The 24,884-nt window shown below is 41.8% G+C and overlaps 1 protein-coding gene across 6 annotated transcripts in view; it reads left to right on the forward strand.

Annotated features, from left to right (window-relative positions):
- PRPS2 (phosphoribosyl pyrophosphate synthetase 2) overlaps window positions 1–24,884 on the forward strand; it is a 36,848-nt gene that overhangs the window by 6,665 nt on the left and 5,299 nt on the right. The window contains exons 2-7 of one of the 6 annotated variants that reach the window (XM_039503696.1): window positions 8,405–8,588; window positions 11,342–11,440; window positions 12,772–12,896; window positions 13,183–13,319; window positions 15,706–15,827; window positions 18,938–19,086. In XM_039503696.1, coding sequence (XP_039359630.1) covers window positions 8,405–8,588; window positions 11,342–11,440; window positions 12,772–12,896; window positions 13,183–13,319; window positions 15,706–15,827; window positions 18,938–18,958 — 688 coding nt within the window. In that variant the 3' untranslated portion in view covers window positions 18,959–19,086. Of the gene's footprint in view, window positions 1–8,404; window positions 8,589–11,341; window positions 11,441–12,771; window positions 12,897–13,182; window positions 13,320–15,705; window positions 15,828–16,954; window positions 16,979–18,937; window positions 19,112–24,884 lie in introns of those variants that run through there. The other 5 variants (XM_039503702.1, XM_039503688.1, XM_039503705.1 and 2 more) reach the window with 5 other exon arrangements.

Raw genomic sequence — 24,884 nt, forward strand, 5'->3', positions numbered from 1 at the left:
TTTTTGAGGGCTTTCTTTGCAGTTTTAATGGCTAGAGACTTTATTTTTTTTTAAAAAGTGAAGAACAGATGAGGTCTCTCTGCTTTCCCCTCCCCCATCATTCATTCATTCATTCATGCCCGTCACCCCAACCGGGGTATGGGCCGCCAACCACAGATCTCCATAGTCTTCTATCCTGGGCCATTCGCTCTAGCTGGTTCCAGCTATAGCCCATTTTTTTTGCTATCAACCTGAAGGTCGCGTCGCCAGGTATTTCTTGGGCGGCCTCTTTTCCGTTTCCCCTCCCCCAAGCCAACCAATTTCCCATGAAGGCATGCCCCCATACTTTAGGAAACACTGGATTGGAGCACAAGTCAAAAGCTTCTATTTCTGAATCTGCACCAAATGTCTGAACATTTGTGCCTGAAATTACTCATCTGGAAAATTGAACTAAAATAATAAATTGTGGGAATATCAAAATATTATCATTTGTAAAATGAGTAAGATTCTCAGAAGGATACAAAAGACAAGATTTTAAAGGTATTAGATGCCTTGTGAGATTTTTTTTTTTTTCAAAAGCACCTAAGGTGCCTAACTCCCATTAATTTAAATGGGAGTAAGGCACCTAGTTGCCTTAAATGACTTTCAGTTCACTTTTGAAAATGGCACAAGGCACTTAAGAGCCTGATTCTCATTGGGGATTTGGACTCCAGATTGCCTAAGTCACTCTTGAAGTAGAACCTAAACACTTCTGAAAATGTTACCTTAGTTTTGTTTTTAATTAAAAACTTTTTAATTATGTGACTTAAGGTGGATCCTATGATTGGACCTATAAGGCCTGTACTTCAATCTGTCTTCAAATATTTTCATCTCCCATTTCTTTTCCTGTTCTACCACAGGCTTCTTCTACATTTTAACATTTTGATTAAAATTCCCCATCAATGTTAATGCTTCTTGGAACATACAATGTGTCAGAATATTTCAGATGGCTCTCTGATTTTGAGTTTCCTTGAGTAATGATTGTATGCTTGAGCCCTTCAACTAATACGGGCCTGCACAACATACGGCCCTCAGGCCACATGTGGCCCACGTGGGCTCACTGTGTGGCCCACGGGGGGTGAGTAGGCAAGCGGCAGAGTGGGACAAGCCAATGGCTGGCTGGCTGGCAGGGGTGGTGAAGAGGCCAGTGGTGGGCTGGGGAGTGAGTGTGAGGCAGCGGCAGAAGGTAAGAGGCCGGTGGTGGGGGAAGCTATTCGGTGGCTGACCTGTTCTACTGATCTTGTCTCATAAAAATTGGTTCTTTTTGCTGCTTTTCTCTGGGCTGTGGGTTGTCCCAATGGTACAAGGAGAGTGTTTCCCAAAGGAAGGTGCTTGCTTCTAACCCCCAAGGCCATCAGTATGTCTGCTCTTCTCTAGTCAGCCCACTTGATTGTCCTTGGTCTGGCTCCCATCCCCTCTCCAAGGGTTGTAGCTGTCTTGAGGTGCCTGCCTTCCTCATTCACACCTCATTCATTCAACAGGGCAATTGATTACAAAGTGGGGGGAAGATCTTATTCTACTTCAGCGCTGGGGCACTGTTTACACTGGCGCTTTACAGCGCTGTAACTTGCTGCGCTCAGGAGGGTGTTTTTTCAGCATAATGCATAGGCACTTCAGGTCTGAAATAGGAATGCACAGGGAACCTTAATTCTTGAATTTTCTAACTTGTGTGTGCTTGACTCTGCAAACTTAATGTTCTTTTAACATTGCTGTTTGGTGGGCAATTTCCTACGTTTTTAAAAGAGGCAAAATGGTAAAACGGAAATCTCATCAGGGGCCATCATACTGATGTCCAGATTGGACTGCAACATTTAGACCCACTACAAGCCTCTGTCACTTGAGTTAACAGACTAACTGATAGCAATGGTAGGTTGTCCTCTTCTATGCGGACCAGCATTAGAGGCAGATGAGTCAGTGGGTTTCACAGATATTTGGTGACAGCTGAGGGCCAGTGTGACTGCAGAATCTTGGGTTCCATTCTAGACTCTACAGCCTGTTCCCTCCCCCACAAAGCTTGACTAGTTCCACCCATCCCCTCCATCTGTCCCTGTGTCTTGCCTCTTCTTCACCCCTGGCTCCTCATCCAAGTCCCATTCTCCTTGCCTACCCAATCCCAGTCTCCACAATTCAGGTTTCCTAATCCAGTCCCAGACTCCCCCATACCCCAGGATCTCCCCCCCCACTCTCCAGTCCCAGTCTCACCAGACTCCTTGTCCTAAACTACTCCTTTCCCTCCCTTCTTGTCCAGCTTTTGTCCCCTTTGCATTTGATTGATTACTTCCTCCTCCAGGCTACCTGGGCACCAGCAGGTGGGAGGGGTGATTGACAGTACAGGAGACAGACGCTTTCTGCTGTCAATTCCAGTCCCCGGTCCCAGCCCAGAGCACCCATTACAGGGAAGGTCTGGCTTCACTCCTGTAGCCCTGAGGAAGTACGTTCATGCAATTCCACTCTACAGGCGGGACTCATGAACTCTGGTCAACACTAATAGCTATGAGAAGCTTAAGCACACTCAGTGAAGATGGAATCTTTGGAGATGAGCTATTAAGCTCTACCAAGTCTCTATTGATCATATGCAAACTGAGAATTTTCAAAGGCTTATAACGTGGTCAAGTATTTGGGAGAATTTTCATAGGGATGGGTAAGGCACATCCCTGAGAGAGGCCACTGCAAATTTCAAGTGCCTGTGCCAAAACATGGGGGCACCAGAACTGTTCAAAGGAAAGGTTGCCAGAATTTTATAACAGACGAAACAATATTTTTTTCCTAGCCTAATTCTCAAAACCGTTCGTTTTGATTGAAATTTAAAAACAAAAACAAAACAAAAAAAAGTTCACCCGAAGGCAGACACCCAATTTCAGCCCAAATGGTTGAAGTCTGACAAAGTTATAAGCAACTGAAGACCACGCCTTATAATGGGAAGTGTCAAGCAACCTTAATGATAGGTGATGCTACCGGCCCCACCTATAATAAAAATTAATTTCATGTTAGCACATGGGGGCATCAGTTTAGGCAGGGACAGTGACACACTTGCATCAAGTATTCGAATACCCAAGCACAATTAAAATCAAACAAACATTATTTGTGCTGACCCTACTAATCTAACCCTAAAGTGGACTTCTCTCAACCTCTCAGTAAACACATGTTGCCCTAGCACGCAAGAACTTTGGGATAGGTCTGAAGGAGATTAGGAAAATGGTTCATAATATCACCATGTGCAAGAGCCCTGTAACATTTCTTCTGAACAAAATCTTTAAAGTTAAAGACTTTTTATACCCATCAGGAGAAATAAAAGATTGTAGTACTTACAACAAGTAATCAATAATTTGTGTATAGTTATGTAGTTGGGGAAAGTTTGTTAAATGAAGTGTATTCATTTTTACTACATGTAGAAGACAGTTCGTTGTAACATTTTTAACTTTATAAACATTACTAAAATACTTAATTAAAATAGAACCAATAATATAGCTTATGCATTCTGTATGTATATACCTTTGGGAGAAGTATATTCTAGTGATTAGAGCAGTGGTTCTCAAACTGCGTGTCAGGACCCAAAGTGAGTTGCAATCCCATTTTAATGGGGTCACCAGGACTGGCTTAGATTTGCTGGGGCCCAGGGCAGAAGCCTGAGCCCCTCCATGCAGGGCCAAAGCCCGAAGGCTTCAGCCCTAGGCAGCGGGGCTCAGATTACAGGCACTCTGCCTGAGGCTGAAGCTCTTGGGCTTTGTCCCAGCCTGCCTGTGGAGATGGGGAGCGGGCGGGCTCAGGCTTCAGTCCCCCCTCCTGGGGTGATGATGTAATTTTGTTGTCAGAAAGGGGTCATGGCGCAATGGAAGTTTGAGAACCCCTGGATTAGAGCATAGCACTGGGAGCCACTTTGCCTGCATTCTCTTTTTCAATATACCAATGACTGTTGCTTACTAATGTCCTTGAGCTAGCCACAACCTTTAAGCCTACTGACCAACCTGGAAAAGGAGAATAATGTTCCCTTCACTCTCAGCGTATAGAGATTTGAGGCCATGTTTTTCACCTCAGAACTACACACCTGCTCCAGTGTGCTGGGCCGGGTGGCACAGCCGCAGCATTCTCCGGCAGGCCGGGTGGTGCAGCCACAGCCTGCTCTGGGGGGCAGGTCCAAGCGGCATGACTGCAGCCTGCCAGCCCTTCGGAAGCTGGGGGGAGAGCAGCGTGGCCATAAGTGGAGAGACACTGGCACTGTGTCTTCCCTTCTGTCTCTGCTGGCTTTGCTGCCTCTCCTTGCCCCCTCTGTTGGGGGGGTGCGGACTGTGTCCCACCTCTATACCAGTTCGTAAGCCGACCCCCTTCTCTGGTGCTTCCCTTTTTTACTAAAAAAATTTCGTTTATGAATGAGTATATACGGTAATCTGTTTTGGATTGTTTGTTTTCCCAATGTAATTTAGTGAGGATGTAGAGAAGGGGTAAGATCCATGCCTTTGCACTAACATTACAACTGTTTGTTTTGCGTAGTTTAATCAAATTCAACTATTTGAATCAGTTTACCTAAACTACTCACATAGAGATACTGTTGACTCTCACTGAGTAGTAATTTTACCCTAGTGATCTTTCATGGTAGGTTTAAAAACAAAAAAACCCACTAACCAACCAAACTGCTAGATGCAGCTTTATGCTTCACCCATTTGCTTAGAAATTGTAGCACTTGTGGCACTTTAGATTATTACTCCTGGTAAATTTCTGCACCAAAAAATTATATTGCATTATTTTGACAAAGTACGCAGAATTTTTAATCACACCAGACTCAATTATTTTGATAGCTTATTTAATCTACAATACAGAAAAAAGCCACAATAACTATTCAGCATTTCCTAAGCACATGACAGTTAAGTTATAAATACTTGGTAACCAATAGCCCCTGCATTCCAGTAATAATCCTGTATTTTCATTTAAATTATAGTACAGAAAACTAAGCTTTCAAGTTTCTCACTTAGTAATTTCCTTCTGGCAGAAAGGATCAAGTTGTACAGTGAAAAACTTCTCTCTGCATCTCCAAAGTTTGAGACAGCATTTACACAAGTCAAGGCCAGTTTGGTGATATTTAGAATTCTCTATCACTGAAAGCCAAAACACTTGGAGGTCTACAAAAATAGATTGACTTTCAATAGCTTCAGGCACAATTTTTTTTCTGTACAGTTTTAGCTCTTATTCAGGTAACTCAGGAAAAAGAAAAAACAACCAGGTATTGCTTGAAAATACTCAGTGTTCTGGAAGTATATAAACATGATGAGGATGAATTAACTTATAAGCCTTCAAAAAATTCACACCCAGTTCTCCAAATGACAAATATTTGTCAAGCTTTTCAGAAGCTTCGTGGAATTCCTCATTAAAAAGATCTAGAAAGGCAAGTCTTTCAACAGGAGACAAGTTTTCGGCCTCCCTAAATTTGAAGAACTTGGAGGTGCTTTCTGAAAGGAGCTCTAGATAAGAACTAAAAATATATCTGCAATTCTTCGTGAAGGTCAAATGTTTTAATAGTGCAAGGTTTCCTGCTCTCAAATGCCAGATTCAAGCTGAGAACAACATTGGAGGATGTGCAAAATAATTTGTCCCCATCTACATACAGTTTTGTAGGGAATTCTTGAGCATGAGAAGCTGATCTAGCCGTTTTTGATGCACAATGTGAGGATTGCTCACATTGTGCAAAAGAACGAATATCCCTTTTTGTAACTTCATCTGGATATGGATGGCTACTTTGAGAAGTGCTTGGTTCAGACAGTCCTGACATTTTATTGACTACTTGATAAATATTTTATTTGCTCTCAAAAAGTCTTTTTTTTTTTTTTTAATGGGTAAGTAAAATAGATCCTGAGCTGTAATCTAACGCCACTGACCCACTGTGGCAAAGGACAAAAGCGAGAAAGCACAGAGATCTTACTGCTGAGGACTCCCTTACTGTCATTTACAATAAGGCTCCTTTACACCACTCTGGCAATGTAAAGGAGCCTTAAAATTTTTACATGTGTTTTATGCTCCTGGAGGAACTGACTAAGAATGGGAACAATTCACTAACAATAGAAACATTAACAAATATGCAGGCAGGCTGCTACATTTTCTGCTATGAGGGGACAAAGCCTGCATCATGCTTATCTCCAAACAATCTGAAGCCCTATCCCTCCACACCCAGCACGCCACAATAGCCAGCAAAAGGGACAGCCAGCAAAAGGGACGTCTGATGTCTCCTCCATGCTGCTCCACATCTCCGCCAGCTGCTCCACATCTCCGCCAGCTGCTCCAAGTGCTCGAACAGATGCACTCAGGCTGCTGGGGAAGATGTATGTGTGCCCCAGAGATTTCTTTACTTCCCCATTTTTCTGTGGGGAAGCAAAGAAATTGTGGGGACATGAATTCTGTGTGCATGCATGGCAGAGTTTCCCCAGGAGTAGAGTATGCAATTTTCTACAACTACTTGTAACAAGTAGGCACAAGAACAAATTTTCAGTGTTCTCCTAGACCACAATACTGCAGACTTGTGCCATGTTTAACTTTACTCACTGCAAACTTCACCGTAACTTCAGTGGAACTACAAGTTGAGGCTTGTGGACCATCCTTACACACATCTCTTGTATTAGTCCAGGCCTGCACAACTCAAAGCTGTGAGAGCCATATTACTCCAAAGAAAACAGCTGAGGGCCAACCCCCTCCTCCAAAACACCCCACCCCCCCAGCGCTGCGCAGTCCCCTGGAAACACCCCCGCATACTGCCCCGCCAAAACAGCACTATTGAACCTTGGTAATACATTATAGCGGGCCCCTACAATAGCATAATTAAGGTAAAAGAAAAATGTATTTTTGCTAGAAGTAGAATAAGATCTTCCCCCCACTAATCCCCATGGGAAGGTGGAGTACCTGCAGTGCTGAGAGAGCTCTCTCCCAGCGCTGGCGCCGAGACCACACTTGCACTTCAAAGCATTGTACAGCTGCAAGTGTAGCCATACCCTCAGTCACACTGAGGAAGAGCTCTGTAAGCTCTACAGCTTCTCTCTTTCTCTCTCTCCAACAGAAGTTGATCCAATAAAAAATATTACCTCACCCACCTTTTCTCTCATATCCTGGGATTGACATGACTACACTAACACTGTATTACGTTAGTTTAGTGTCTGTGATTAGTACCATGCAGAAGGTTTCGGTTTGGTTCAAGAGTTTGATTTCTTGCCCTTTAGGGAGCAAAAATATTGTTGTGCTCCATGCTCAGCCTATTGCATTTTTTTAAATTTGCTTTGCCCTTTTAAATCAGTTTTAGCTTTACATTCTGTGGTAGGGGATGTCAGTACATTGCATGCTGCAGTTTCTTGGGAAGCATGAGTCATTAATTTTGTGGCAAAACTGAACATTGTAAATCTGTGGAAGAAGGGAGAGTAAAATAAAGGGAACCTCTTACATTCCAGTGTAGAGAAACAAAGGAAGCAAACTCAGTTTAAAAAAAAAAAAAAGCGGGCTGTTTAAGTATTTTGAATTACGAGCTGAAGTAAAAACTGCTTTTCACGTGCATTTGAGAATAGTGTCAGTTTCTTGATCTGAATAGTGTTTTTTAGTGTGGAGGAAAAAATTCATTGCCTCTAGACAGCTTCATAAAAACAAATATTTTCTCTAGCTAAAGAAACAAATAACAGAGTCGAGTGATGAAATAAGGCTAATCTATCTTGTTGATGTTTTAATGGCTTGTGATCTTTTGATGCTCCAAGCCTCCTTTGGAGATAGCAAGGAGACCATATAAAACAAGTTAAGATTTTCTTTTCAGTGTCTACACTGCCAGTTATGTCGGCATAATTTATGTCATTTAGGTTGGTGTAACTTCTGTCGCTCAGGGGGGTGGCTTATTCATACCCCTAAGTGCCAGTGTGAACAGTGCTATGTCAGATGAAGAACTTCTCCCACTGACATAGCTACTGCTGCTCATTGGGGTTGGCTTAATTAAGTCAATGGTAGAGCTCTATCTTGTTGTCTTAGAGCAGCTACACTAGAGAGCTTACAGCGGTGCAGCTGCATCGTGCAGCTATGCCACTATAAACTCTCTAGTGTAGCCATAGCCTCAGTGTTAGACTGAATGAGAGTGGCTTCTGTTCTTTATCAACAATAATTTTATGCAGCTTGGTATAAACCTTTCAGGTGGTGCATTTAGAGTAAAATAGCAAAGTTTTGATTTTTTTTGCAATATACATAGTAAAATGTACTGTGTGTGCTAAATGAACAATCATATCTACACATACTGGACTATTAGAACTACTGGGAGCTATTAGTAGTTTTCTTTTTAAAAATCCATTTCATTAACTCAGAATTGTGTGATCCTATAATTATTTCTTCTGTTTAAGTACTTTAAATAATTCATTGGCCTAATCTTTCTCTTTTTCAGTGTAGAGATTGGTGAAAGTGTGAGAGGGGAAGATGTGTACATCATCCAGAGTGGCTGTGGAGAAATCAATGATAACTTGATGGAACTTCTAATAATGATCAATGCTTGCAAGATTGCATCATCGTCCAGAGTGACTGCAGTAATTCCATGTTTTCCATATGCCAGGCAAGATAAGAAAGACAAGGTAGGTGAGGTGTGTTGAATTACAAAGCCAATATCAAACTACACTCGAATTTCTTTCCCATTTGTCCCAATCAAAATTTTTTAAGATAATCAATACACTTTTGTAAATGCTTCTAGGAGACTGACAAGACTTGTTTACATTACCAATATTTGCCTTTCTCAAAAATTATTATATAATCCTTAAAGGACTGTTGGTAACCAAAATGAATAAGACAAGCCATTCAGTTATTTATATTTTGATAGACAATTTCAGCTAGCAGTCTGTTCACAGGTGCAGGTTTTGTGTGTTTTCAGTCTTCTGTTTTGGAAAACTCCTACAATACGTTAACTTCAGTTTTGAGGGCTATATTGTTTTGGAGAGTGTCTGTCTAATTCAACACTTCTGTACATTAAAAGAGAAGGGTACACCCTTTCTAAACTAATTCAGTTGTTACATTTAATAAATACTTAAACATAGGCTATATTTTATTAAACGTGAAATAGAGGTCATAGAGATGTAGGAAAAGAGAAGTTAATAGACGTGAAGAACAACCACTAGAGTGGAAAAACTGAAGTGCTCTAACCATTCTTCAGGCAGCTGGTGGAGGTGGGAATGGGAGCCTCAGATAGATAGCTACCCCTTTTTCTGTATAATCTAATAGTAAAGCATTCCATTAACATCCTTGCAGGGGAAGGAACAGTCATTGGTTATGCTAGGTTAACGAAACTGTTTGTCTGGAAAACTCTTCAGTCATGTTGCTAGATATTTAGTTATTTATTTTGTGTAGGACATGGTATTAATCCTGCAAGATAATTTGTTAATAGAAAACTGATATTTTCAAGTTAAACACGTACTTGGATGTTCTGGATCTGTGCTACCTAATATCTAACTTAAATCTTCCTTGTTGCAAATTAAGCCCATTACTACTAGTTCTGCCTTCACTGGGCATGGAGAACAATTGATCACTGACCTCTGTATAAAAGTCCTCAATTTGTTTGAAGACTGATCAGGTCCCACCTCAGTCTTCTTTTCTCCAGACTAAGAATGCATAGTTTTTAACCTTTTCCTCATTGGTCAAGGTTTCTAAATCTGTTGTTGTGCTCTCCTGTGGATTCTCTCTCCAGTTTGTCCACATGTTTACTAAAGTTAGCACCCAGAACTGTTAGCACCCACTCCACCTCCCCTCTGGCGACTACCTCTTCTTCCCCCTTCCTTCCCATGGATACCTACACTCTTCTTACGTTGGAGAGAAGTTGTATACATAGTCTAAGAATCAAATCCCACAAGGTATTGGTGTTGCAGGTGTTTACCAGTCCTCAGAATTTAGTGCAATGTCACTTTTAAAAAAAAACCCTGTATGACAGTGGTACTAGTATATAAAAGAGAAAATAATCAGAACTGGGTTAATTTTTTGAAATTTTAATCAACTTTGTAATTAAAACAGTTGGGAATACTTGCCGTTTTGTCTCCTTTTCCCCTACTTGCTATAGAGGTAGACAAAGTTTTGAGGGTGAGAAGTCGTGGCTAATTTTTTTTATTGGTGGGGGGAGGGAGAGGCTGAATTTTCCCTTTTTAATATCACCCCTAAGTAAGATATAATTCTTCTATATAGGCATGTAAATTAGTAAAATAAATAATGTTAAGTATTGTGATCATGTAACTAAAGAGTGTATTTAGGTTTGATTTAAGACTTTGTGTACCATCTTGAGTGCTTCCTAATGCCAATGCAATGTTTCAGAAATTATTAAATGCCATGCTTAACATTTCAAAAAAAAAGTTTCTAAATAATTTTGCCAATAGTAATGCATGTAAAAACTTTTTTAAAAAATTTGAAATATTTTGATTATGTAAGGAAGAAATTGGGAAGTTAAGTAATGGCAAATGTATTAAATATTGCAGCTGCTTAAAATAAAATTTAGCATTGGAAGAAAAGCTAACAATGACTTTAGATGCATTGAAACTTGAAATAAGCAGCGAGCAACAAGTAGATTGGGGTAAGCAACCTATGGCACGGGTGCCGAAGGTGGCACACAAGCTGATTTTCAGTGGCACTCACACTGCCCGGGTCCTGGCCACCAGTCCGGGGGGCTCTGCATTTTAATTTAATTTTAAGTGAAGCTTCTTAAACATTTTAAAAGCCTTATTTACTTTACATACAGCAATAGTTTAGTTATATATTATAAACTTCTAGAAAGAGACCTTCTAAAAACATTAAAATGTATTACTGGCACACGAAACCTTAAATCAGAGTGAATAAATGATTTTTGGCACAGCACTTCTGAAAGGTTGCCGACCCCTGAAGTAGATCTTTCTCTTCAGGTTAAATAATGAATGTGTTCTCCGCCTTACATTGCTGATTTAGAGTTCTTCCCCCATCCCCTTCCCTTTCCCTGATTTACCAGGAAATAAGTAGAATGAGCAAACTAATTAATTTAAATAACATTCAGAAGTAATATGATCTATCTGGGTCTCATGGCCATCTCAGATACATTTCTTGGATATGAGGAATTCTTCAAATAGAAAAAACCCATATTTTCATTGTTTCGGTACCCATTTTGTCATTTGTCCCATTTCTTGTTTCCATTTATCTACTTTGTTTTTCCATAACATCAATATGTTTTTGTTTTGCTCTATCTGAGATTAAGAAACAATATCAGGTTGGGATATTACACATTTAGAGATTTCAATTTACATCTTCTGTATCTAATATGTCTTTTTTTTAATTTAATTTGACTCTCTTTTTACAATTTTGTAAAACATGGCTTGCTCCTCAGAGTCGTGCTCCAATCTCTGCAAAACTTGTTGCCAATATGCTGTCTGTTGCTGGGGCTGACCACATCATCACCATGGATTTGCATGCTTCTCAGATACAGGTAATTACAAGCTCTTGTTGACTGCAGCTAGGAGTTTCCCTATTGTGTTAATGTGATAGGTTAACTCCTTGCCAGACCACATTCCTTTTTGTGCTTTTCTCACAGCTGTGAGAGAGAGGCTATTCTGATGCTCCAGGGAGAATAAGATTATTCTTATTCTTGTCCCAAAGATTATTTAAATATACATAGTTTTAACACAGAATTTAAGAGAAACCTTGCTTCTGGACAGAGACCAGGCCTTACTTAAGTAGCGGACTTGCTAATATTAATATCATTCATATTTCTAAATCTAAGGGGTTTGATAGAATTGGGTAAAAGTTCAAAATGTACTAGAACCCCCAGCACATACAATACACAGGCAGGCTTCTATTTATAGTATTTCATAAGTATTTAGTACAACTAAAGTATTTTGCTAATATAATGGGGGTTTCTAATCCTGTATACTAATTGATGAGTGTTAATTGAATGTAACAGTAAGATATGAAGCTTTCTTCACTTCTGTTTTTGTGAATTATGTGTTAAAGCTATCAACTCTTCACTTTCATTAGGTAGAACCAGACATGCAGGGTGGTCACTGTTCAGTGTCCCTGCACACAGCACTATCAAGCTGTCTTATTTCTTACTAGCAAATACCTGCTTTTTCCAGTCTTGAGGTTCTGTTTAACCAGAACTACCAGTCACAGTAATTTTTAAAGTGTGGACCAAAGTCCTTTTTACTTGTAATCTAACCTGTTTTTCAGGAGTGGGAGACTATTGTATTGCAATCTTGTACAAGAATTATAAGGGAAAAAAATACTTGTTCATTATTCTGCTGATGCTAACTTGGATCTTCCCGGTCTTGAAATACCAGTGTTCATTTCCAGCAGTTATTTTTTTAATATTAAAAGAATAAGAAAATAATTTATAATAGACATGACTTTTAGCTTAAGTTCCTTTTTAGGTAAAGCTTTCATGAGAATGAGTTTACTCAGCCATGTACTTAAGGCTGCTTCTCCCCTTCCCCCTTGCCCCCCAAAAAAATTACCCTCTGGTTTTACAGTGTAAAGTCATTAGTGATGCTTTCCCTTCCCTTTATTGCTAATGAGTGGGATTTTAAAAGTGCTTGTGTTGGCCTAACTATACTCACATTGAAGTAAGTGGGGAATTTTACTATTGACTTCAGTGAGAGCAGAATTAGGCCAGTGTAGAAAACTGTTTTGAAAAGCCTACCCTACGTGTTTAAGTTGACCAAGTGATTGATTGCTTTTTATTTTTTTCTAATAATTTTATTCTAAACAAAGCATAGTGGAAAGCTAATGTATGTTAAGAACTGTTTTTCTGTTTGTATTCAGGGTTTCTTTGATATTCCAGTGGATAACTTGTATGCAGAACCTGCAGTGTTGCAATGGATTAAAGAGAATATTTTGGAATGGAGAAACTGTATCATAGTCTCACCTGATGCAGGTGGAGCAAAAAGGTAGTGTGCAAACTACAGCTTGTCCATAGAGTTCAACTATTACTATACAGTCTGTTTCAGAGAAAGGAATGGTTTGCTCATACTTCTTGGTTGATTTATTTGTTTATTGCTGAAAATAGTATGAGGCAGTAGCTGTAAAGGCTGATGGCTCCAGTTCCATTGTAATGAAACAATAGTCCTTCCAATGTAGTTCATGCTTGGTTATACGTAGGAATTTTCTGTATTCTAAAGAAAATATTTTCTCTCTCTCCCTGAATATGGCCTCATTACCTGAGTCCCTGTACAGGAGGAAAGAGGCTTTTCCTGCTGCATGCTTCTTTAGCACAGTTACTGCACCTCTTCCTGCTTCTCTCTGGAGCTACATACATTTCCCTTCTCTATTCAAGCATGTGGCCTACTCTCACTGTACCTGCTGGAGTTTAGGTAAGAGTGTACTTGAGTCATGTTTCTTTAATAATAATAATTAATAAATAATTTTAAGAGTTGTTGCATTCCTGGCTGAAAAGCTATTGACTCAAGTTTAGTGATGTATAATCAGAAAAATAATTTGGTGGAAATATTAAACAAGCTTGGAGAGCGGGGAAGAAATGTGGAGGTGTTAGTTTAATGGCATATTACTTCAATCATGGCATCCACTAGTACTCATTCAGCAGATCATCTTTTGTTTGGTTCTGGTCAAATATGAATTGATAGCCTGATTCAGAATTCTGACATCTGTGAAGTGACAAAGTACTCCATATAGATGGAACACTTCTCAAGCAGAGATTGTTGGTCATCCTGCTGATAAGAAATCCCTGCCTGTCAACTGGAAACTTGGAGATTGTGGCAGAGAGTGGGAGAACAGTTAGGTCATCTAGTCCAGGAATGGGCAAACTTTTCGGCCCGAGGGCCACATTGGGGTTGCACAACTGTAGGGAAGGCTGTGCCTCCCCAAACAGCCTGGCCCCTACACCCTATCTGCCCCCTCCCACTTCCCGCCTCCTAATTCCCCCTCTCAGAACACCTAACCCATTCAACCCCCTGCTTCCTGTCCCCTGACTGCCCTGACCCCTATCCACATCCCCACCCCCGACAGCCCCCCCAAGACTCCCACCCCCTATCCAACTGCCCTCTGCGCCTTGTCCCCCTGACCACACCCTTCTAGGACCCCACCGCAACTGCCCCTGGGATTCCGCCCCTTATCCACCTCCCACCCCGCTCCCTGTCCCCTGACTGCCCTCCTGACCCCTATCCACATCCCCACCCCCTGACAGGCCCCCTGGGACTCCCACTCCCAATCCTCCCTGTTCTCCATCCCCTGACCACCCCCCTCAAAACTCTGCCCTGTTCAACCGCCCCTTCCTCCCTGACTGCCCCCCAGGATACCCTGCTCCCTTACCTCCCGTTCCCTGCCCTTTTACCAGCAGCAGGAGCTCACATCCGCGCCACCTGGCCAGAGCCAGCTGTGCATCCCACACTGCCCAGTGGGAATGGTGGGCCAGAGTGGGGCCAGCGTGGCGGCGGGAGAAGGGGGGCAGCGGGGAAGGACTGGGAACTAGGCTCCCCGGCCAGGAGCTCAGGGGCCGGGCAGGACAGTCCTGTGGGCCGGATGTGGCCTGTAGGCTGTAGTTTGCCCACGTCTGGTCTAGTCCCTCTCATTGCTGGTGAAGAACTGCCATAAAGTGGATTTGACCAAAGCCTCATGTTTGTCACAAGTTTAGATGATTAACAGCCAAAAAGGAGAAGGGAAAGGGATTACTTGGCTACTTAATGTACATAATCTATTTTGAAGAATGATGTTACAGATTTGGAGAGAGACTGGATAAAGCATTCCAAAGATAATCTAGTAAATTCAGCGACTTCCTTTTTCAGTCCAATATGATGTTGTTTATTTCCCCCCACCCCCTCCCCGGAGCTGAAACAATTCAGTCTTGTGGTAGAATTCAGCAAGTGGCAGAGACAAGCTGTCCGGTAAACTTCTTTATATATTTTATCAAATTAATTGCTTTACAAGAAACATTTGCTTGTATTTAGCATGACTGTATTTAGCATATCTTCATGTTGTAAAGTAATCAGACACTGCCTCTTGAAGTGGGGGAAAATATTCTTTAACATGAAAAGACGGAAACATTTATGTATGTTACCCAGCTAATTACTATACCTCTACCCCGTTATAACACCACTTGATATAACACGAATTTGGATGTAATGCGGTAAAGCAGCGCTCCGGGGAGCAGGGCTGTGCACTCCGGCGGATCAAATCAAGTTTGATACAACGCAGTTTCACCCCCATGGGCTGCGTTGTATCGAGGTAGAGGTGTATATTCTGTGTGTGAGAGGGAGGACTACCTAAACAAGCTCCACAATTAACTCTGGATTTCTAAAAATAATTAGTAGTAACACAAGTTACTGGAAGAGCAGCATGTTGGGTTTTTTTTTAATGAATGATCTTGACCTAGATCTGGAAATATTTACGGGATAGAAGGATTTGCATACAGTAGACCTTCCATTAACTGGCTCTCTGCATTTACCAAACAATCAGGACTCCAGGGCCAGACTTGGGTGATCTCTCCTGTGGCCACTAGATGATGCTGCAGCGTCTCATTTTTCTCCGGTTTATCTGGAGCTGGACTTAGTCCCAATTAGTCTGGATAAATGGAGTTCTGCTGTATATATTGGAGACAAGCTGGGTGAGGTAATATCGGTTATTGGACCAACTTCTGTTGGTCAGATCTGAAAAAGAGCTCTATGTAAGCTTGAAAGTTTGAGTCTCTCACCCACAGAAGTTGGTTCAATATTGCCTCACCCAGCTTGTCTCTCTAATATCCAGGGAAGGACCAAGGCTTCTGCAACACTGCTTACATGTATATGATTGTGAAGATTTGGAATATCTGGATTCTGTCACTTCCTCTTACAACCCTATCCATTGTCCTGTTAGCCAGCCTATTAAAGGTATTTTATGATTGAAGTTAAGCATAAAACTACTGTTGATTATTTGTGCTCCTGTATTGTCAGGACCTGTTGTGAAAATATGTGCTCTAGTGTACGAAAATGTAAAAATACTTTGACTTATCCCATTGTAGTCAAATAGAGGTCATTTTGAGATTATATTTAAAAGATGACACCCTCTGGAAACTAAATTCTGATACTGGTTCAGCTGTGGTTTTGGGTGGTATACAAGAATAGTCCCTATTTCAGAAAGATTGAGATAGCCAGCAGATAGAAGGCAGTCTTTATTAATACATAAGAGTGACTGATTATTTATTTTAAAGATTAATTGAATATTGGTGTGGGGAATACTTGAAACAGTAACTTTTAAAGGAAAGTGCAGTTTAATTTTTTTTTTTTTACAATCTTAATATGAAAAGGTATCAATCTGTTTTTTAAAAAACAATCTTGTCAAAAATTTGTTATGCAGTGGCTAGAATTTAATGTTTTTGTAGAGATCAGTATGTCCACAAGAGGTCACTCTTAGCATCCTATGAAATCTTCAGTAATTAAAAGTCGCTTGTAGATGAATGTTGTGAATTACTAACCAAGTGCTGAACATCAGAAAAGAGATATGGAGAATGAAATTAGTCAAGTCCTCCTCATTTACTCCAGTTTACAAGTGGCTATAAGGTTGTTAATTTAAAAAACCCAACCATGGTACTATCCATTTCAGCTGAAATGCGATTTTTAAATGTGAAGATCTTTTATATATTAAGGCTTTTCTAATGTTATCAGTACAATACCATTTTTATAAATAACCCCAATTCTGAATTTACTTCTTTCTAACTAATCTAGTTGTGTTTAAATATTGCAATAATCTATTAGAACAGAGGATTCTCAACTTTTTTCTTTCTGCGGCCCCCCTAACATGCTATTAAAAACTCCACGGCCCACCTGTGCCACAACAACTGTTTTTATGCATCTCCAGTAGATTAAAAGCCAGGGCCAGCATTAGGGCCTAGCAAGCAAGGCAATTGCCCAGGGTACCACACCACAGGGGCTTAAATGAAGCTAAGTTGCTCAGGCTTCAGCTTCAGCCCCAGGCCCCAGCAAGTCTACTAGCCCTGTTCTCTGGTTTATTTTTGCAGACCCCCTGAAACCTGCTCGCAGACCCCCAGGGTGGCCCCGGACCTATGGTTGAGAACCACTGTACTAGAAGTTTATGACTAGTTGGCATGTATTGTGTATGCATAGCACTTGCCAACAAGATACTAACAGACCTAAACTTTGACTTGCCTGCATTTGTCTGATATGCAATATTTGTTTCAAACTTCAAGAAAAGATTTTAAAAATAGCTAAAATATTTAAGTCAGTAGTCTATATAACTTTAGCTAAACATCCAACTTAATATTAAATGCTAATGAGTTGGGTTTCTTAACTACATGTAGCTTTTCTAGTTTACTTCCTAATTAAAACAAAACATAACCTGTTCTTTCCATCTTCTTGCAATATGACAAGCCCTGATGTCCCCCTAGACCAGGGGTCTCAAACACACGGCCCACAAGCTCCTCACAGCCCTCCCAACCTGCCCGCCCGCCATCCCCCAGCGTTTACCTAGAGCAGCTCTGACCCGGCGCGCACTGAGGGGCAGGACAGGCTCCCTGCCCCTGTGCTGTTCTGGGAAGCAGAATGAATGTGGGGGAAGAGGGGCACAGGGGTGTGTGTTGCTGTTGCTTCAGGCACCACCCCCAGCAGCTCCCATTGGCAGGGAATGGGAAACTGCGGCCAATGGGAGCTGCTGGGAGTGGTGCCTGAAGCAACAGCAACATGCGCCTCTCTTCCCCCATGTTCTTTCCGCTTCCTGGAGCAGCGAGCCTGCCCTGCCCCCGGTGCATGCCGGGCCAGAGCCCGGGGGTGGAGCTGGAGTGGGGATTTTGGGGAAGGGGTAGGAATGGGGGCAGGGCCTCATGGAAGGGGTGCAGTGGGGGCCAAGGTGTCAGTAATGTGGCCCTCGGGCCAATGTACTAGTCCTCCATGGTCATTTGAGTTTGAGACCCCCTGCCCTAGACAGTAGCCATTCTTTTGGGAATGCCATCTGTTTTCACTACCCCACAATATGTCTTTGTCTCTTGTAGTGCTGAAAGAGATCAGGCAGCAGAGGCCTATCTTTTCTTCATATTAGCGGGACATCAAGGCTTCATGTATCACAAAGTGTGCTTGTAGCACTAGGCTTTAAACAGCTAGTTATATGGAGATATGCCTATCTCATAGAGCTGGAAGGGACCTTGAAAGGTCATCAAGTCCAGTCCCCTGCCTTCACAGCAGGACCAAGTACTGTCCCTGACAGATTTTTTGTCTCAGATCCCTAAATGGCCCCCTCAGGGATTGAACTCACAACCATGGGTTTAGCAGGCCAATGCTCAAACCACTGAGCTATAGTTGCTTGGGCTGTGTTCAAGGAAAGTTCTCTGATTTACAATGCTTTGTAGTAAACCCTTAAACAGGTATCTTTATAATGCAAATATGAGTAGACCATGTTAAATCATAAACTTAATATATTATAACTGAACTACTGACTTAAATTCTGTTTGGGGTGACTGAGTGGGGAGGAGGTTAGGTAGTGAGAAGTAATAACTGATCTGTATTTTTTCCGGATCAAAATGTGTTTTCTGACATGGACTCTTTACACTGGGGAAGTGATGAATACTCTTCTCCATCCACATAAAAGCACTAGTGGATTATTAATTCTGCTATGTGCCCCAAATATGGTTAAACATTCCTGTTCTTATTAAATATATTTGAATAGTGGCCTTTTGTAAGGAAGGAGTTCAGTGCCTGAAAATTAAAAAGTCAGTCCAAAAAAACCCAAACAAACGTACGTCTGAAGAATGATTTTTGGATGTCTTATGCTACTGTGGCTGTAAGCCCCATTGCTTAACAGAAGAGCAGCATTGGTGCTACTACCCACATCAATATGTTGTGATATTTGAAAATGTTGTTTTGGTGTATTGTAACTTTTTTTCTTAAAATATAAAGACAATTATTTCTACAGCAGGCACATGCAGTTTCTTTTCCTCTTGTTTCTGAAAAGTGTATTTCAAAAACATGTTTGTGTCTTTCTTACAACTTAGGGTTACTTCAATCGCAGATAGACTGAATGTTGAATTTGCTCTGATTCACAAGGAAAGAAAGAAAGCTAACGAAGTGGACAGAATGGTCTTGGTTGGTGATGTGAAAGATAGGATAGCTATTCTTGTCGATGACATGGCTGACACATGTGGCACAGTGTGTCATGCAGCAGACAAGTAAGTATTGTTCCAGATTGACCCAGTACCCCACTGTACAGTCCCCAGTCTGTTGCAAGTTGGCCAAATTGCTTGGTCCCTCCCACTACTGCTTCCATTTCAGCTGGGTCTGGATAGTGTCTAGTTGTTAGGGTTTTTTTCTAGGTCTGTAGGGCACACTCCTAGCCTCAGACCCCATGTCTGACTTCTTCCTTGGGACCCGGAGTGCCATCACCCTTGAAATCAGTGACTGAGACCTACCAAGCTCCCTGGTTGCTTATACATGCTCCCTTAGAGCTCCCCCTATGCTGTGGTTTGAGTTTCCAGTTTGACCCCTTCAGAGACAACGTAGCAGAAAAGCAAGGAACGTAGCCTTAGCAAAGAAATTTCTTAACCAGAGTGAGTTTACATTTAAATACATGAGAATTATAGAACTTCTTGAAAATAGAAGTTCTGGAATACACTCTGCCCTGGTCTGATCTGACCACTTCCGGGAATCTAAAGTCTGTCAGCATTTCAGATTAGGCAGATTCCTTCTGGCAAGTCACGTTGGTGAGGATCAAACCTCCCCCGTGCCCCTCCTCCCACGACAGCAACTTCACTCTTAAATAGAGCCTCATGGTGCTATCTGCTCCTGTCCCACGAGTAGTTGTTGCCCCTTCTTGTGGGCTCCTGTATAGAGAAACCGTTGTTCTGTGGTGGTAGGCCAGTACATGGGAAAGAGTCAGTGGCCCTAGGTTGCTTTGTTGTGGCTTTTAATGCTCTTCAGTGAGGTGTCAAACACTCTCCCTGAGCAGGGCAGCAGTCTGGAATGCAGTAAAATAGTATATTCTTGGGCATGTCGAGGCTTGTGCAGTCACAATACCCAATACTTCCATGCATAGCATAAGTCAGCTCACGTGCGTAAAGTTACTTGTGCTTAAACATTTGCAGGATTGGGACCTCAGGCTGTAAATTCAGCAGAGCAGGGCAGCTTTTTTTGTGTGTTTATAGGACACCTAGCAAGACAGACCCCTCTTGGGGGGCCTTGTTATTACTATATGTATAAAATGATGGGGTCTAAATTAGCTGTTACCACTCAAAGAGATCTTGGAGTCATTGTGGATAGATCTCTGAAAACATCCACTTAATGTGCAGAGGCAGTCAAAAAGGCTAACAGAATGTTGGGAATCTTTAAGAAAGGGATAGATAATCGGACAAAAAATATATTGCCTCCATATAAATCAGTGGTTCTCAAACTTTTGCATTGGTGACCCCTTTCACACAGTAAACCTCTGAGTGTGCCCCTCCCCCACAATTAAAAATACACTTCTACCCCGATATAACGCTGGCTTACCACGTTATAGGTGAAACCACATTATATCGAACTTGCTTTGATCTACTGGAGCGCGCAGTCCCTTTCCCCTCCCCCCGAGCTCTGCTTTACCGCGTTATATCCGAATTCGTGTTTTATCAGGGTAGAGGTGTACATTTTTTATATTTAACACTGTTATAAATGCTGGAGGAGAAGCAGGGTTTTGAGGGTGGAGGCTGATGGCTCACGACCTCCCATGTAATAACCTCACAACCCCCTGAGGGTAATGACCCCCAGTGTCAGAACCCCTGATATAAATCCATGATATACCCACATTTTGAATACCATGTACATATCTGGTCACCCCATCTCAAAAAAGATGTATTGGAATTTGAAAAGGTACAGCAAAGGGCAAGAAAAATTATTAGGGGAATGGAACGGCTTCTGTATGAGGAGAGATTAATAAGACTGGGACTTATTAGCTTAGAAAAGAGACAACTAAGAGGGATATGATAGAGGTCTATAAAATCATGACTTGTATGGAGAAAGTAAATAAGGAAGTGTTATTTACTCCCTCTCATAACACAAGAATTAGAGGTCATCAAATGAAATTAATAGGCAATAGGTTTAAAACACGCACAAGGAAGTATTTTTTCACACAATGCACAGTCAACCTGTGGAACTCTTTGCCAGAGGATGTTGTGAAGGCCAAGACTATAACTGGGTTGAAAAAAAGAACTAGCTAAGTTGATGGAGGATAGGTCTATCAGTGGCTATTTGCCAGGATGGGCAGTGATGCAAAACCATGCTCTGAAGTGTCCCTAGCCTCTGTATGCCAGATGCTAGGAATGGGCGACAGGGTGATTACTGTTCTGTTCATTCCCTCTGAAGAATTGGCCGCTGCCCGAAGACAGGTTATCGGACTAGATGAACCATTGGTCTGACACAGTATGGCCGTTCTTACGTTCTTATAGTACAAATAATAAATGATAGTGTGGTGTGAAAAACACTTAGCAGAATTCTTAAAGAAAAATAGGAAAAATAATTTAATTTTGTTTTAACTGTTAGAAATCCTGCTTCATCTAATGCAACAATTCTGGGAAAAGATCTCTGCTCTAGTTTAGAGTTACAGCTCAAAGAGGTGCTCTCCTTATATACATAGCCGCCATTCTTTTTAGGCTGAGTAAATCAGATGGAACTTTAGAGTTTACAGATCTTTATTCATAATAGTCTTCAGAAAAATCTTGTGAATTTGGAAGAAGTAACGTGCAAAACCATAATTCTTTTCAATATGGTATGTAATGCAAAAGTTTATTCTGCATTTTCTAGCTCACTTTGGATACTCTGTGATATAAACAGCTAAAAACAAAGCTAATTTAACTTAAATTTAAATTAAATTTATGAAAGAGGTCAGTACTGACTGAACAAATGGTTCTTATCCTGACTAAGCAGATGGAAAGGGTTTTGTCTGGCTGAACCAGGTTTTCAGCTAGCTTTGTTTATTTTTAATTTGTTTAACTCTATTGTCCATTTAAAAATAGACAGAACTCTATTGTCTGTCCTGCCTTCTCTAGAAAGTGTGTGATGAATCAAGTTTGAATTCCTGTAACAAAGCGGCCTTTGGCGGGATGCTACTGAGAGTATCAATTCAGGACAAATTGCTTAGAGCAGGGCAGTCACAGCCCAAGGCTGGGGGTCCTTCACTACTAAGGCACACCAAACCAACGGGACTTTGGTTTTACCCCACTGGCTAACCAGAAGTCATACAAGCAATTCCTTCAGACACTCCAGTTCCCCAGTATCACCACCAGCACCACTCCTTATGGGGGATGAATGGTTATGAAAACCAATACCCCGAGGGGAAAAAAGGTTCTCCTGATCCCAGAGGACGAAGCCCCAGGCCCAGGTCAAAATAGAAGTCAGATCTTACCCACAAATCATGCTGTTGCCAATCCGTTAGAATCTAAAATCTTTAGTCATTAAAAGAAAGAAATACAGATGAGTTAAAATTGGTTAAATGGAATCAAATACACACAGCAATTGCAAAGTTCTTAGTTCAGGTTGTTTCAGGCTTGATGGGATTACTGCTGATTTAAACCAATTAAGTCTCTGCAGTACAAACATCCCAGCTTGGATGTGTCATTCAATCCTTATTCAGAGCTTCAGTTTTAAGCACAGTTCCTCCAGAGGTCAGAAACAGGAATGAAGACCAAATGGAGAGGTTTCCAGAGCCTTTTATATTCTCTGCCATGTGGAAGTAAACCGCTTAGTTCTTACTGTGGAAAATCACAGCAGCAAGATTTGGAGTCACATGGGCAAGTCCCATGTCCATGCATGACTCAGTTTGCAGGTGGCAGCCATTGCTCACATGAACATTCCCAGGAAAGCTCCTCAAATGTGGATTGGAGTCTCCCCAGGTCCACTGTCAGTTACTCAGAATAGTCCTATCAAGAAACACTTAAGTGCCAATTCTCAAGAAGCTGACCAAATGCTTCACTGATGCTACTTAGAATCAAACACATTGAGATACAAGTACATAGCCAATATTTATAACTTCAAATACACACATACATGATACACACATACAGATAGCATAATCATACCCAGCAAATTAAACCTTTTCGTAGACCCCTTACTCAACCTCTTTGTACAAGTTTTGGTGCAACTATAGGACCTTGGTTGCAACAATGATCTATATGGTCACAGTTCATTTCAATAATGTCACAACTCCATAAGGAGCAGTTGGGAGGGGCCAGGCCAGTGGACTGCACTTCAGTATGTATTAGACAAATACCTGTCAAAGATGGTCCAGGTAATACTTAGTCTTGCCATAAGTGCAGGGGACTGGATTAGATGGCCTCTTGAGGTCCCTTACAGTCCTATGATTATGGTTGTTCTAATTAATTGACTGAAGCAAGAATCACTTAGCAAGATTATGGCTACTAGTCTCAGATGTGGTGTTTGTCTCTAACAGTGTAGATGAAGAGTAGAGGAGTCAGAGCCCTCTTTCCTCTTCCTATCTCCCACCCATCAAACTTACAAAAATACCATCTGCAATTCCAAAAACTTGAATCAGGTAGCTAAATGGTTCTGTCTGATCCAGTTCTTCTTTGAGTAGCATCCCTAGGATGTTCCGCTCTGGTGCACTAGTGCCCCCTATGCCTTTGATCAGAGACTTCTAGCAGTGTCCGTTTGGCCTGTGCACCACCCTCAGTTCCTTCTCAACTGCCTCGGCTTGAGACAGAGGTCTGGCAGTTGTCCTGTTGAGATTCCCTCAACTTTAGCCTTGGTTCTTATTAATAGTTAGTGTGAGTTTCATTAGTTAGTAAGTAGTAATAGTATAGCTTCTTATTAAAAAGGAAAAATATATAATTTTCTCTTATTGTATTTAGTTAGTACTTCTGCTTTACTGGAAGGTTAAATGTTTGGCTGACTTCAAATGTTTGTCATGCCTGGAGGAGATCCTGGTTGGTGACAGGCATTCCCACTGCATCGTTGCCTTGGGGAATCGCATGTTGCCCAGAAGTGCAAGTTTTGTTTGGCACTAAAGTCAAGAGCCAGAAAAAAACAGAGAAGGCTTCATCTCCTGATGATGGAGAGCTATCTATGCCTGGCCTCTGACCCAGTCCAGGGCACCTCCCATTTCTGAGCAAGTCCGCTGCCTCCATGAGGCCCAAACCTCCAGGTCTCCCAAGAGGAAGACAAGACTTCTGTCAAAGGAACGTTCCCCTAGCACAATAGGTAGAGAATCTATCTCTAAAAGGCAAGGTCATCAGTATCTTCAGCTACTTTGGTGCCATTGGCTCTCCAATCATGTACCAGTGAGGTTAGTGGTTCCTCTGTGACCCAGGGCATGGCTAGACTGAAAGATGGGAAAGCCTTGGGCCTGGAGAGATCATTGGTACCATTAACGGATCGAGGCACCAAGAAGAGCTTTCTCAGTACTGAAGAAGTGTGGTGGAGTTCTGACACTGCTTCCATCTGAGCACCCTGAGACTCATGATACCGTCAGCGCCCTTGGCCACAATCACCTTGGTGCAGACTGCAGGCTCTGTACCAATAACACTCTTGGTACCACAGGAGTTCTGTTTTCCCCAGGACCTGGCTGTATCTGAGATGTCCGATTCTCTGCTCCTCAGTGTAAATGTGCTGTTGACACAGAGGACATGGAGATCACCTAAAGTTTACTTGGTACTGATGGATCTCTCCTGATGCTTCACCATTCCAGACTGAGCTTGAGGAAAAGGATTCTGGTGAAGACCTTGCCTTGGAGTCTCAAGTTTCAATTCAGGATTCTCTCTTCACTTCTATAGAGACCCCTTTCCAGAAGCCTCTGGCAAAGCTGCAACTACTTGTGGCCCACAATTGCCACCAACACGTGGCTGGCATGAGCACCCCTGGATGCCTCCTCCTGTGCCTTATGTACCGCCTCGGCCATATTGGGACCCGGGGGAGGGCTATTACTCATTCATTTGCCTGTCTTCCATCCCAGACTGCATC

Source organism: Mauremys reevesii, linkage group 1 (genome assembly GCF_016161935.1).
Source record: "Mauremys reevesii isolate NIE-2019 linkage group 1, ASM1616193v1, whole genome shotgun sequence".
Lineage (NCBI taxonomy): Eukaryota > Metazoa > Chordata > Testudines > Geoemydidae > Mauremys > Mauremys reevesii.